Source organism: Balaenoptera physalus (assembly GCF_965194825.1).
Source record: "Balaenoptera physalus genome assembly, chromosome: 13".
Lineage (NCBI taxonomy): Eukaryota > Metazoa > Chordata > Mammalia > Artiodactyla > Balaenopteridae > Balaenoptera > Balaenoptera physalus.
In genome coordinates, this window is record NC_138892.1 from 41,258,661 (window position 1) to 41,275,088 (window position 16,428).

At 36.3% G+C, this 16,428-nt stretch overlaps 1 protein-coding gene across 10 annotated transcripts in view; it reads right to left on the reverse strand.

The window, feature by feature from the left end:
- NAV3 (neuron navigator 3) overlaps positions 1–16,428 on the reverse strand; it is an 867,875-nt gene that overhangs the window by 178,241 nt on the left and 673,206 nt on the right. For all 10 annotated transcript variants that reach the window (XM_082418853.1, XM_082418852.1, XM_082418855.1 and 7 more), the window contains 2 exons: positions 16,091–16,230; positions 5,154–6,180 (listed from right to left, as the gene is read on the reverse strand). In XM_082418853.1, coding sequence (XP_082274979.1) covers positions 5,154–6,180; positions 16,091–16,230 — 1,167 coding nt within the window. The remainder of the gene's footprint in view (positions 1–5,153; positions 6,181–16,090; positions 16,231–16,428) is intronic.

Here is a 16,428-nt window from a genome sequence, read left to right on the forward strand (position 1 = left end):
GTTCCTATTGTAGGTAGGCTCTGTCCTGGGCAATTACGCTACTAAATAAAAAAAGACAAGATGCTTGTTTTTCAATGAATTTATGTTATAGTCGGAGGTGGCTGAAATCACACTTGTTAATAAGTAAACAAAAAGCCAGTGGATGGTGATAAACTCTATGAATAAAATACAAGAGGACAATGGCGTATAATTCTGGCAAGAGGCATTGTGAGTGTTCCTTCAGACTAGATGTTTGGAAACAGCTTGTGTGAAGAAGTAGCATGTAAGCAGAGTTCTGATGAGAAGGAGGCTGCTTTGATCCAAAAGAGAGTCCTTATACGCAGAGAGAACATCTATGACAAAGTCCCCAAAGCAGGACAGGTTAGTTTGTTAAGAAACAGAATGAAGGCAGGGAGGCAGTGAGCGTAGTTTAAGGGCTAGATAGAGGGCCGGATTATGTAGGAACTTGTAGGGCTTGGTAAGATGCTTAGGTTTTACTTTTCAAGTGTAATGTAAATCCAGTAGATGGTCTCATGAATTTAAATGACACGCAATTTATACTTTTAGAAGATTAGAGTCCCTGCTGTGTGAAGGATGCTACTGGAAAGGACCAAAAGTGAATGCTGGAAGACTCGTTGGAAACTAGGTGAAAACTGGTGGTGCCACGATCAGGGGAAGGCAGGGTGGAAATGGAAAGAAATGCCCAACTGAGGGTATGTTTTGGAGCAAGAGCCAATAGGACTAGCTGAAAATAAGATGTGTTGGGAGGGAGGGAGAGAAAGAGAAGAACAAAGTATGAATTCATTCCAAATTTTCTTCCTAGTCTCCCATTCAAGTAATCATGAATTCTAACCTCTAGTCTTTAGCAGTTTGGGTTACTAGCATTTTGCATAGCACTTCGTAATTTGCCTGTTATTTTTTCCAACATGCTTGGATTGTAAAATTGTAGAATGTCAAATTTGGATGATGCCATAACATTCCTCCTTCCACCTGACAAATTCTAACTCATCCTTTAAGTCTCATCTCTTCTCTTACCTCTTCTGTAATGCATACACTGACTCCACCCTCATGTAAGATTCAGGAAAACTCTTCTACCTAATTTGTTGCATACACTTCCATGACAGCAATGATGTTTTAAGTTCTTGATTAAATTCTTTTCATTATCACCAATAAAACTGAGCTCCCAGAGAGCAGAGAATTTTTTTTTTTTTACTCTTTGTAACTCTTATTACATAGTATTTGCAGAATGAGTGACGAGTACATAAAAGAAAAAAAATATTTGGTGAATTCCCTTAACTTAAACTATGGCAACTGGTCACTGTATCGCTTCTTAAAAAACTCCGGTAGCCACCTGCAGCACTTAAAAAAGGCAGGCTATTCCATTCACACAGGTCTACTTATTGGGAACTTCTTATACTGAGTTAAAATCTTCTTAAAATTTTCACATGTGATTTTAGTTATATCCACTCATTAAATGGATAAAGATATGCCCAATTCAAAACTACTTTTACCACATAGTAGTGATAAATGAGTTACAAAAACTTAATATAGAATATACTTGCACTGTGCAGGAAGTAGGACTAAAATGAAATTCATTAACTTCCAGAACTCAACATTATATTTATAGACCTCTGAACATTCAGTTTGCAAGAAAGAGTATTACGAAGCATATATTAAGGTCCCAGAAGGAATAATTAATAACCAGCATGACCTAGAAGTGGGCTGAGAACCGGGGAAAAATATCACCATCACCCATGGATCTTCCCATTATATAGAGGTTATTTAACTTTCTTTAAATATCAAACATATGTATGTTTATACATATACATACATATATATGTATTTTAAAGTCATTCTACTTAAAAGCAATTAAGTATTTCCCAATATAAATGAATTCTGATTGCGATATCTGCAAATCTGCTATTGACATTTTCCCAGCCAGAATTTTCCTAGTAACAATACCTCTTATTTCTACACATACAGCAAGAACTGCTAAGCAAAGGAAGGCACACTACAGACTCAGGCATATATGGATTCAAAGGCAAACTCCTGCCAGGCCTGTGACTTTAAGAGATTATCGTTATTCTGCCTTGAAATCGCTGCTTCTTCATCTCTGTAAAATGGGGTAACATTCCCTTGTCATGGGTTTATGACACAGTTTAAATGAAAAAAATGAACATAAATTTTGTAATACAGACTTGTACTAAGTAAGCATTCAACAAATACCATTATAAAATAGTAAATTATTACTATTATTGTATCAAATGATTAGCAAATCCAGAAAAGTCTGTCAGGGATTTTGCAAGAGAAATTCTTAAATAGTGTTGGAGTAGTCAGAGTTGAAAGGACATCAGGGGTCACATAAGCCAGATGACATGACTCTATGATATCTCTTTCACTGACAGTTAAGAAACTTGAATATTGACTACTCAACCTTAAGAGGATTTATATTATCATTTACAAAATTATTCTGAATTCATAAAAGACTTCAAGCAACCTTTTCCTCATATGTAGACTATGATGTGACATTTCTTATTAGATGGTTTTATTTATTTTCAACTATTTTATATTATTGATAATAAAACAAATAATTACTGTCATTTATAAGCAATTTATTCTGAATCTGGCTCTGTGCTGAAGACTTTACACAAGATTGCCTTATTTAATCTTTAAAACAACCAAATGAGGTAGATATTCTTTTACCACACTTTACAGAATTAGAAACTGAAGTCTGGGGAAGGTCATTTACTGTGTGGCAGGTACTGTTCTGAACCCTGTATAAATATCAACTCATTTAATCTTCAAAACAGCCTTATGAGGAAGCTTCTATTATTATCATGTCCATTTTACAGATTATAAAAATTGAGTCTCAAGAGTCTTTAAATGCATTACACAAAGTCACATGACTAATAAATGGTGTCATCAAGATTCCAACCCAGGCAACCTGGCTCTTGGGGCCATTGTCTCAATAATACAAGGTGCAGTTTCTGAACCATGGTACAGCAAACGGACTCTACAGCCTGTAATCCTAGCTACTTGGCTGCATTACCTCACTTTTACAATCTCCGTTTTGAAGAGGGCAAAAAGAAACTCAAAGAGGCTGGAGAATTTGGCAGTCACACGGTAGATTTACACTTTAACCTCTAAACTGTGCTGCTTCCTCTTTCATATAGCAAAGGTTACACTGTCAAATGAAAATCACTAAATCTGTACCCACTGGATATGTTATTGCAAACAACCAAAGAAGTTTGCTGCTACTTATAGAAAGAAGCTTGCTAAACTGGTAGATATGTTCTTTTTGCTTAGATTTAGACTTTCCTGTGAAATTCACCTGTGGTGATTTGAAATGACTGATATTCTTACAGAATACATTTGAGAGTGACAAGTGTGCTGAGTATGACATATTTTAAACTTTATAATTTCTTCTTATATTTTTGAAACGTGGATTATGATTTTGACATCTGAAATTCTCCTTTGTCAGATAGGGTCTCCGGAGCTAGAAGGATCTGCAGACTCCCATTGTAATACAGGTGGGACAGGCGCGACCTAGAGCAGTCCCCGTCAGCCATTGGTCGGCGTCGCACTGGGCCCCTCCCCCAAGGGAGCCACAGTTAGTGATCAACTGTCATTGAGCAACTGACTGTTAGTGGTCCCCCTCAGCCATTGGCTGGCACTGCAGTGGGCCCCTCCCCCTCCTCCGTAGAAAAAGAGCCCAGAGACCGCGGACTGAGGGAAAATGTTTTTTTGCGACTAGGGTGCCATCTTCTCCATCTGCTGACTTTCTGATTAAAGTCGTTATTCCTTGCCCCAACAACTCATCTCCCAATTTATTGGCCTGTCATGTGGCAAGCAGAGCAAGCTTGGGCTCGGTAACACCATGTGATGCAGATACAAAGGTTTTAAATGAATTTTTGCTATTAAAGTCAGAATAGCAGCCTTAAATGAGGTAGCCTAAGACCTGAAATTCAATAATTATGCATTTGTTTGGATGAGTACATAAAGCCCCAGAAAAAAATCACTTAAAGCACTTAGGTTTTTCACCGAGGGAAAACAAATCATTATAATTATTTTCTTTACTTAAAAACTCATATATTTAATAAATTTAATAAAATTTGAAACTATATAATCTTGACCTTTTCCTATGTGCAGCAGATCCTACATCCTGTTTTTCCTGTTGATGAACCTGCCAAAGTCGCGGGCATTATTCCTCCCTAGCCACCTCTTCACTGAAAGGACAGTGGATAAAAACGGAGACATAGCAGCACTGACATAGTCCTAATCGAGTAAAACTTACCACAAGACAATAGGCAAAATGTGTTCTTTTTACAACTGTCTAGTAGGATATATATTTCAAAATATAGCATGTGCTATGTATTTTAATAAATAAAAATAATATAAATATACAACAAAAATTTAATAAAGTTAAATATAATAATTATATAGATTATTATTTTTGCCTGGAAACAACAGGCCTAGCTGTGGAAATTAATATAAATTTTAGGTTGGGAAAGCAACGCCTTATAAACAACATTTAACAAACATATACAATGTGCCAGAATATATAATAAGCATCTTATATGCATTATGCCTGTTATTCTTCCCAACTCTACAAGGTAGATACTATTATTTCTATTTGACAGCTGAAAATGAGACTAAGAGATGTTAAATTCTTTGTCCAAAGGCATATAGCTGGTAGGTGGCAGAGCAGGGCATTAAGTCTATATCTGCCCGATCCCAGAGCGTGCCCCCTTAACCATTATGGTTTACTTTTTCTCATGCGTGAAAACAAAAATATCTCTCAACTCTATAAAAATGAGAATTATTTTAAAAGACTAATAATAGAAATAATAGTAGTAAAAGTAATAGACACAGGGAAAAGTCATGACATCTAGGTTCTATTTTGCCTTTGACGACAAGTAGGTTAACTTTCAAAGGCCTCGGTTCTTGAGTTGGGGGGGGGAGGGGAGGGGGGAGGGGAAGGAGATGAGGACTAACAGATTGGAGGATATGGGAGGCTTTCTTTTAAAAATTTGAATTCTAGGCCTCTCTCTCCAGCATGAAACACTGTTCCAAAATGACTATGTGAAATAGGACTCCGCAACCTTCCTTATGTATACTCTGAGAATGCAGACCTGTCAATGTTTACAGCTGTGGACCCACGGAGCCCGCCTTACCTATAAATGAACGGAGCCACGGTGGCAGTATTTGGGTGGCTGTGTTGTTGCTGCTGAGGGAGCTGGACGGCTCCATTTCCCACGCTCTGCCCACTGCCTTGCACCGCTGACCCAGCACAGGAACCCGCCGGAGAAGCGTGGCTAGCTTCCCTTCCTTCCAAAGGAGCAGGGCAGTTGGATGTGCTTGCTTTCTCAGTCGTTACGGGCTTAGGGAAGGACTGGGAAGGGCTTCCCTTGGTAGTCCTGAATTTTTCAGACTCTTTGTTTGTTGAGCCTCCCGGTGAAACAGTTTGCTTTGCTGTTGGCACCTTTGAGCCCGGTTTTGGAATCCCACTGGAAGAGGGGATTAAGCTTTCCTTCTTGGCTGCTGTCGTCTTGCTGCCCTTTGGGATTAAGCTTGCAATTTTAGAGGTCTTTTTTGGAGCCGTCTCCGCCACCTGATCTTTCTCGTCCTTGACTGGTTTTTCAGTGCAAACTTTATTTTTGTCCCTGTTCTTTTCCTCTTTTTCCTTTGGCTGTAGCAAAGACTTTTTATTGCTGAGATTTTTGCTTCCAGCTTTTGGAGGGGCTAATTTCGGTGACACTTTGGGGCTGCTATTGGTTGAGCCGCCACTATTCAGACCACTGTTAAAGCCTTCCATTTCACCAGATTCAGATAAGGCATCGTCCTCTTTCCCACCTTCACTGGGTCCTGAACTGGGAGGTTGCAGGGGGCGTAAAGCAGTCCGGGTATTGACCAGCTTGAATTTCTCAAGCATGGATTTCTGTCCCGAGGGAGCTGCTTTGCCCCCGTCTGAGGCAGGGGGCTTCAGTCTGTCTGCAGATGGTGTGGGAGAGGTGGCTGGGCTCGACTGCTTCACGGTCAGCATGGTGGAGGTGGCGCTGTGCTTGGCATTCATGGACTTGCTGCGCCACGGCTTGCTGGTGCTCGGAGAAGGGATGGCAGAGGCCGGGGGCTGCCCAGCGGCGCCGGGGGGCTGCGTGCTACCACTCACACCTGAAGATGGTTGAGGTCCTTTGGAGGAATCTGGATGTGGTTAAGAAGAAACATTGTTGAAAAGGCCGATTAGTTTTTGATCACTTATGTCACACCACTGAGTATTTCTAACTATAGGCACAAGGAAGTTTCTTTCCTCTGAATTGGAAACGAACATGCTATGTGGCATCAATCACTTCTGTAATGTGGTGGTTTTTGTACCATATATCAAACATTCAGTGTCTGAGGGACAGTGATTTTGGGGGGAAAAAAACACACTTTTTTTCCCTTCTAAAATTATTCTTAGCCAAATGAATTTTGCTGGTCACAGAGGTCTAAAGATGAATAAAACACTCTCCCTCGCCTAAGCAATTCTCTGTATTCTTCCAGCTACTACTGTAGCTCATAGCAGTGAATGGACACTCCACCTTGCCCTATAAAAATAATGAATACTGAGAAATTGCTTTAACCTACAGGGAGCCTAGCTTATTCTTAACTGATTAAATATGCTTTTGAATCATAATTTAGCTTTTTGTTAATATTGTTTTTATTTGTACAAAATAAATATTGAAAGGGATGCTTATATGGGTCAGATAATCTACTAAGAAATATATAAAATATGTTATACAAATATGTAATACTACAAAATGTGTAATAATATGTATAATCCTTATAACAACCCTACAAGGTATGTATTGATATTTTACAAATAATTCTTACAAATAATAATTTTATAAATAATTTTTAAAAATTCTACATAACTTGTCCAAAGTCACCCAGCCTGGACCTGAACTGATTTCAAAGCCTGTGCTCTTAACTAGCACACCTGCAGGCTCCTGTAGTGATTTGAACAAACTTTAAATTCTAATAAAAAAAATCAAGCTACTTTTTGGGGGCTGTAAGAAAATAAGGCCAACTGTCATATAAGTACTTATAATGCACTAGTGCACTTTCCACTTAGAAATCACTTAGAAATCTCATTATGATATGAATTTCTATACGACTGTTATAGCACTGATTAATGCTTGATTACAAGTCTTATTTTTAAGCATGAAAAACTAAACCAAAAAGAGATTTTACAACAATGTATAGAATAAAAAAAAAATTGAGCTTGGAGTTAAGAGATCTCAGTATAAATGTTAACACTGGAGAACTATATAATTCTGGTCATGTCATTTACCTTAAATTTCATCTACCATAAATACCTCCCTCTTCCATCCTCTTTTTCTTTTTTTTCTGAGAAATGGAGTGACAAATGATTAAATTAGATATTTATGTAAAAGAGGCAATGTTGATACTGTTAACATACTAGATATTGTCAAATAAATGCTAAGCTGTTTTTGATGAAATGTCCAAAGGAAATATTTTATTAATAAATCCTTTCATAATATTCAGGAATTGGAGACCATTAAATTCCATTAAATATTCATAGATCTAAAACTACAATGCTTTCACTTTTAACTGTTTTTTCCAACAGTATCAAAATGCAGGATAAACATTAGGTAATTAAGCCAATTGATATAGAATACTTGTCTTACCCATTTTTCAGAAGAAGAAATTTACATTAAAAAGTTAATAAAGAAAATTAGAGATAGGAAAAGAGGTTAAATTCTTCATTAAATATTTGTGTGAGTTAGTTTTTTTTAAAAAAAAATAAGTGTGCCTAAAATAATATAATAGATTTGTGAAGTTTATATTAACAATGCCAATAGTATAGACAAACGTAGATAACTTCGCTGTGATTGCCTGTTTCCTCTACTGCACTGTTGATACAGTCCAGGAAAGCAAAGACCACACCTGTAATACATAGTTCTACATTACACACATAGCACCTTCTGTGTGACAGGCACTAAACTAAGTTTTTGAAGTACATTAACTCAGTCCTTCCAACAACTGCATAAAATTTTCATTATAACCCTCATTTTGCACATGAAGAAACTGAAGCACAAAGAGGTAAAAGAACTTGGCCAAAGTTACACAATTTGTAAGTGACAAGTCTGAGAACAGAACTTAGCTTGGGATTCTAAGTTAATTCTGTCAAACACTATGTTATACTATTTTTCAAATGTACAAGAAGTTCAATGGCTTATCAGTTATAACATTATTCCTTGACTCTAGAAACACAAAAAATAGTGAATGTCAAATTCATGCCTTTAATAGAATTGTCAAGTAAACTTTATTTCTCGATTACCTAGATTCAACTGGAAACTAAGAACATCTCCAAACAAGATGCATTTTCTCAAGTTCAGTGAATTGTGTACATGCCTGTGCATTTCACACAGTGACCTTACTGTTTTGCAGATTTCTGTCCAACATATATGCCTCTATTTTTCTACTGTTTCCAGAAATATTAATCAATGCTATTCAGTTCCTACAATCTCTAGGACTTGAATCTAGGCATAACATCTGTTAATATTCACTGAGTGGCTATTCTGTGCAAGACTCCCCAAGACACCTTACAATCAAGTCAGAGGAAAGAAATCAGACTCACAAAAGATGGATGGCATATATTAAACGTTAAACCAGTAGGAGGTGGGAAAGAAAATGCTAGAGATCAGAAGTGCACAAAGGGCTGTACAACATTAAATAAGATCAAGACAAATGAGCTAAGGGAGACATGCAGGCATTCAAGGCAGTAGTAATATAGAATTTTTATATGAAACTATGTGAAAATTTATTCTATTTATTTACATTTTAAAAATATGTACATACGTATATTGGGACACAGAGTTAGAGAGAAATAAAGTACCCCCAAAATGAAATCATAGTCTGTTGTAATATTGCTAAGAGGAACATAATGGCCTCATATTGAATTTATCTTCACTTTCTTACATTGATCTCAAAAGTTATTTGTGATATTTCTTATTCTATAATGAAAATAATATTAATAATTATTACAAATATAATAATGCTGACTGGCATTTTACTGAAGATTCTTTAACTATATTATCTCATATTAGTGTTCACAACAACCTGATGAGATGGGAAGGGCTCCTATTTTTTTTTTTTTTGACAATTTCATAATCACTTTGCCTATCTTTTTTTGGAAGGGCTCCTATTTCTAATTCACACTTGTGGAAACCCAAGCTTTGAGGGTCTAAACAACTCATTCAGTGGTGCACAGCTAGTGAGGAATGTGTGGTGTGGCTAGGATTTGATCCCACATGTGTGATTCTAGAGCCCAAGCTCTATAATTATCGTAGAATGTCTGATATTTTAAGTGTTTAACATAACGGTCTCAGACTTTAATGTGTGCTTACGTCACTGGGGATCCTACTGAATGTACATCACATTGTGCTTCAGCAGATCTGCAGGAGGCCCCGAGATTCTGCATTTCTAACAACCTTCCACATGATACCAACGCTGCTGGTCACAGACCATGTTCGGCTTTAAAGAGTTATTTCTTATGACAGTGTCCAAATTGGCTAAATTCATTAAATGTTCCATAGCTCTGCAGCATTAATATTCTTCGCTCTGTGGACTTCTGGAACGTTGGTCAGTTCTGCATTCCCCCCAGATGCTTGGCAATCTGTGGTGAGAGACCACTAAAAACAAAAGAGGTTTTCCTAATGTCTTTTATTTCATCATTTTCGCCACATACTTAGCGTATATCTTCTGTGTTTCTGTAACTAGGTTAAGAAGCCAGGGGACTCCTACCCCTGTATGCCTGGGAGCTTTGGTGAGGATGAGAGAAGAGGGCAGAAAAGGACCAGTCAGGATGCTCTGTAAGCGTGCCGACATTAGCTAGATAGACTGCTATCGCAGTTCAAGTACAGAGGAAATTCAACATCATCACACCCAAAAATGAGACAGGAGGGACTCTAAATTATGACATCGACATCCAGCCTACCGTAACGGTCACAGCAAAAGCTATGAAATCGTTCTCAGATGAGTACACACATAGAAGACACTTCTCTGAACTCAACTCTCAATCTGTGCCCAGCTCCTCTCTATAATCAGCAATGAGGTGCTTCAGGTTTCACGAAGAGTGAAAATCATAAGTCACTGTGCATCAGGAGAGCATTAGAATAATGAGTGTCTCTCTGGACACCTCACAAGAAAGGGTGCAGAACAACAGCTGCTGAAATGGCAGCCTCTGCAGCTCTGACAGATCGGGGGTCAGCACAAATTCTAGTCTCTGTGCGATTTACATATTCAATAGTAAGTAGCCTGGTCTCACTGATACATTGCTGACTGTTGTTAACTCAGCTTCTGACTATAAATGAACTGTTAGCTGGGTATGGCGGAAAAGCACAGGTATCTAATGCACATATTTAAGGGCATTTCTGCAACAGACTTGTATCTTGCGTTTGCAGGGCCTCTCTGCCTATAGCTGTTCCTTGTCTCTGGCGTCCAAAGAGAAAGTTTCTTCCACTCCCTCTCCTTTTCCTCCCCTTCTTCTTCCACCTCGCATCCACCACCACCAATTCCATTACAACCAAATAATATTATTTATCAACTGCTTACTTTTCCCAAGTACTTTGATACATGGTATCACATTTGGAGCGTCTACCCATATGCCTCTTATTTAAACTCATAATAATCTACAATATACTTATTGTTTCTCTTGTTATAAATGAGAAAACTGAAGCTTAGAGAAAGTAACTTGCTCCAAATCATGCATAGAGTAAAATTTAGAAAAGACAAAGCCAAAACTGGAACCCAGGTTTATGTGACTACAAAATTTGGAGGCTTTTGACTCTCCCTTCTTTCCATATGTTTGCTTGCCCAACCAAAAATTCTGCCGGTTCGGTTCTCCAGAAAGTCACATGTTTGTCACAACAGTGAAGGCAACTGGGTAACTCCCCGAAATATGGGTTCCTTCTTCCTCAATGAGCAGACTATAAATGGGGAGAACATGATACAAGATACTCACTATTCAGTTAGCTATATACTATCTCCTGGGGCATCCTACTGGCACCATCCTTTTGAGTTGATGTAAGAATAGATTTTAATTCCTGCTTAGAAAACATCTAAATTCAGAGAGTTAATTTTTAGTTATTTCATACTGCAAAAAAAAAAAAAAAAAAAAAAAAAACAACTTTGATGACCTGGGAAAAATGCCAATCTAGTTCTAAAATTAATACACGGAGGTAAATGTGGCAGTCACAACAGGCATATGGGAAGTTTAGATAAAGACGATTCTCCATGGAAATTTGGCAGGTTAGCTTCAGAGCTTAGTGCTATGTTGCCAATGGTGCTACTAGCCTGAGAAAGGACCAGGGAACATCCTCAGTTGTTTACTTCTTCTTCCTCACTGAGTAGTATGCTGTTTGGATGGAAGCAAACCAGCTTTCAATTCACAAAGTGACAACACACAAAGTAGCAACAACAATAAAAATGACAACGGCACCACTCTTTTTACAGTATTCACTGTACAGCAGGCATTGCGCTCAGTGACATGTATGGTCCCTGCTAATTATAGAACAACTTCAGCATCACAGATCATTATGGAAGGAAGGAAATGACTGATCAATGTGGTGATGGCAATTAGTTTGGTAAATAATTAACTTAGACTCTCATTTTACAATAATATACCAAAATACACTGAACATTTTGAAAGTTAAAAAAAGTAGCATTCAAATTTATATAGGTTTTGTTCCCAACTGGCCCCTTGTTTACCTCACCACACTGTCTCCCATAAATGACGGCTTGCGAAATGCCTCAGTCATCAATTTTATGATGAACAGAAACATGGAATGCTATTACGGGGATTGTAGGGGCACTGTCCATTCTGCACATGTATATATTGTACCATTTGTAATGTGAGAGTGCCACTTTGTGGACTATTGAAAAATTTAGGGAAGCTTTAATTCACCAGCCAGATTTTTTAAAAGTATGTAATTTATGCACAGGCATATAAAATACGTGTACACCTCAATATGTAAGCATGTATACATAAGTAAACAACATATATGCCCAAGTCTATTTAGTCATATCACTTGATCTATGTACTTAATTATGTTACCTCATAAAAATCCTCAAGATTAACTTGAAATTATGTCATTATAGGTTTATATAATTATTACGGAAATAAAGCAAAAAGTCATGGTGGAACACATAATGAAATCACCAGTAAAGAGATATAATGAGTAAAACATATTTGCATTGCATTGAAAAGGAAATAAAACAGTTCAGTTCTTTGGTCTTAAGAGTAATTTCAGAGTAATTAAAAAAGTACCTAAGGACTAGATAACTATGTTTTAGCTGTCAAAACTCCATGACTAATGTAACATTCACATTAAATCTATAGTTTTAAAAAGTTCAATTTCAATTTTGCTCAATTCTCCATATCAATCACACTAAATCTATGTTGAGTGTAAATGAAAGAAAACACTTTCACACCAGAAGATACTTCATTAGAACCTAGGAGAACAGAAAGGAAATCTCCTCTTCCATAGATGTACAGGTACCATGTAAGAATCACATGGGAGAAACAATAAAGAGATGGGAGCATGCCCTCTGGTACTGTGGCATGTTTCTTAGCAACATAGAAAAACATCTCTCTACTACGGAACTCTGTCAAGTAATAAGTATTTACAGATGATAATTCAGAAAGTGAATTCCAAATAGAGCTAGGGACATTTACATTCCTAATAATACTAAACTGTTAAGCCTTTTTCATATTTATCACGTCGATTTTATAAAACAAGAATTATTTCTTAATTTAATTTGCTTCAGGCATATAAAATGTGTGCCCAAATGAACCAGGGCTTTTTTTTTTTTTTCACAACATCCCTGATTTCCACTGAAAAGATATTTGATTTTTCTTTAAAGCATACATCTGTCTAGAGTAATCTCATAGGGTGCATGGGCAAATTGATAAATGCTAGTGTCAGAACATATTATTCATTGTCAGTCTCTGCATGTCAGGTCACCAAGGGAAGAAACTTGGACTCCCCAAAGAAATGCTTTTCTACAAACAATATACTATCTTCATTCCACCACTTGTTCTGAGAAATTTGTTCCTACATTCCATTTCAACAGAATGGTGGGGTGGCATTGCTTTCTATTTTAACATTTCTATTTCAGCCTTCTCTGCAAGTGATAATCTATGGCCGTGTTCACCGATATTTTAATCCATTTGGTGAAATGAGCACACTATTTTTTGGATTGTATTATTATTAAAATGGTATTAGATGTATCTTTTGAAATGCAGTTTGTGATTCTCTACTGATTTCCCTTTATTAGATAAGTCACACAATTCGTAAATAAGCTATTTTTACCATCCCATACATGTGAGAAGCTACTGTGCTTTCAACAGTATGTTTTTTAATAAGGAAGTGAAATTGTTTTAATTGTGAATAAACCTATACTATCTATTACAAATTCTAGAGATTCCCCAATTGATTCATATAACTCATCGTTTAAGACTTCTTAAAGAAAGTAGAAAGTACATATTCACTTAGAAGCATTCAGGGAGCACATTACAGATAGTGTGATTATTTCTTTTGAGTAAAAATATCTTAATTTATTAAATTTAACTGTTATACTTTCTAATAACTAAAAAGGAATGGCAATTAGAATACTCAAGTTAGTAATTTCTGAATTCTGTCATTATAATATTGTAACCTTTGAAAATTCTTCTTTAATTTTCACCTTATTTGGCCATGCCTAGGATATGTATGAACTATATTGTCACAGAGATCAACCTGTCATCAGATGGAATCTTATATTTTTATATGCTATGCTGACATGAAAAATCTCCATGTCAAAGGTTAAATAAAACATTCTTATCCAAAAAGATGTACCATTCGAATAGTCTAAAGAATAAATTATAAACTGTTTCATATGTGATGTTTATATTTGTTTTGTTTGCTCTATAATTTAAGCTAATATTTTGGAAATATAAAATAGCATGACACAATGATTAATTTAGAGATGATATTGCATATACTGATATGAAGTTGTAACTCCACATTAATAGAAAATGCCATATAGCGTGTAAAACAAATTCCAGAAGGCTGTATTATATAATACAATTTATGCTTTAATTATTATTGACAGTTTACAGACATTTAATGCCAACATTTGATATATAATATTATAAATATTTGTGAATGTGAGATCATACACTTTAAATGTTTTGGAATTTTACTTTGTTGGAATTAAAAGTAATGGCTAATTCACCATGAAAACTCTTGCTCTTGATACTGACCTAAGGAAATCTGCTTATGGTCAAAAACCTTGTAATGTATGTTATCTGTCTCCACCTTGTGGTTATTATAAATATTGCTACTTTCTAATCTTGCACTACTTCCTAGACATACATAAGAGAGGCTGAATGGCTATGGAAAGATATGAATACTTGGCTACCTCTGGATTTTTACTTTTAGACACCAGAAATACAAAAAGTATTTCACATGATCAAAAAATACATTATGATATCAAAGCGTTGGGTCATCTAAAGCATTTCTAGGTTTCTTTGCCAATGTTATTAGTCGTTTTTTGCAAAACTCTTATACAACTGTAGTATCATGTAGCTAAAATCAGACACTTGAGCAGTCCACTCAGCATATCTTAATGTCTAAACATGCTTATTTTCCCTTAGAATTTCATAGCACATATAGGCCTTTGTATGATGCTTTCTAGGAAAGTCACAAAATGAGGGAGGTGTTTTTCTGATAAGAAATTCTTGTCCCCTTTCTCTCCAGGAGAAGTGTAAGTCTTCAGTAACATTTCTTAGGCCCTCAAATCAAAGGTTTTATTCTTTATTTTAAAGACAAAATCCTAACTTCCAAACACATACTATTTTCTTCTTTTTCCATTCAACTCAAGAACTGGGGATGTTACAGGGATCAAGATACACTGCTTTGCTTACAGGGATTTACGGTCTGTCCAATTTTGTTTTAGTGGGTAGGAAATTTTCACAGAAGTGTATAATTCATAGATCATCCCTGTCAATTCATGTCTGAGTAAGAGAAGTCTAATCAGATCATCCGTATGAAACAATTGGAAATGATCTAATCTGAGCCAAAAAGTCTCTACCTGGTTCAATTAGTCAAACCAAATCTGCCAGCTGTTATACATTTAAATACTAAATGTATTTGTCACTTTTGAATTTCATGTCTTGTTGCATGGAGAGTTAAATACTACACAGAGAAGTTAAAGTTTTACTGATTAGAAAATACTACCTCACAATCCCACAACGTGCCCTAGTCCCTCACAGGGTCACACTGCTCCCAACAGCAGAGGTTCTTGATTTTCTCATGGTTTAGATGTAAATTACACATCCTCCCATTTGGATGCAGACTCCACAGGGATATGCATCAAGCCAGCACCTCTTTAAATACGCACTGTGCACATTAGAGAGAACTGTGTATCATACAGTAGTTAATATATAATCTGCCTTTAACACACACTTCCACTGTGTCCTTTCTTCCTGATCAATGTGTGATTGGATATTTCTATCATACACTCGTTCAAGAAAATAAAACAAACATGAATAATTTGTCTCTTATAGGAAAAACTAAGGTCATAATATTTATCTGTCCTGCTGCTTTCAAAGACTAAATACCCTTCATAATTATGTCTTAAATTTTGATGCTCCAACCTTAACTTCCTCAAACACGTATGGCACTTAATGTTAACTAAAACCAAGGATTTGAAAACATTTCATATAGGTTTATGACTTCAAGATAAGTGTTCATAAAACATGAGAAAACAAAAGAAAATGCTATTTACATGCATCCAGGAGGAACTTTTTTTGAGAAACAGATTTTATACTTGGGGATAATCACTAACCACTTTAATATAAATGACTATATTTCCTTAAAGTGTTCTTCAGATAGGAAAGGTCCTGAAGAAAGCTGGAATTCAGGAGGAGGCACTTAGACAATATAAGAAAGTCCACTGATAACATTTCCATTCCAAACACTGCTTAAACACTAGATTTAGCATGTAATTTATGAGGCTCATATGTTACACTTGTGCCTTAATGATGTAACGGGTGAACTCTTACCTTTTTCACTGCCATTTGCATAATTTGGAGGCTTGTTTTTATCAATGCTGTTAAAGCTCTGACTTCTCCTATTTAAATTGGAGGCTCCCTGGACCTTGCTGCTGCTGCCTGCAGCTGGCACCCTAGAGGGACCTGGAAGCCTGAAATAGTACAAGAAAAATTACATCATTATTGCACATTACAAAAAGATAGGGAACAGGAGGTTCTGAGCAGGGAAGGGTTAATGGGAAAATCATAATTTACGACGTTCAGCAGAAAATGTTGGTTTAAGTGACAAATAGCTAAACACAAGGTTTGAAAATCTTCAGAAAAATCTTGGTTCATATGATATAATTTGC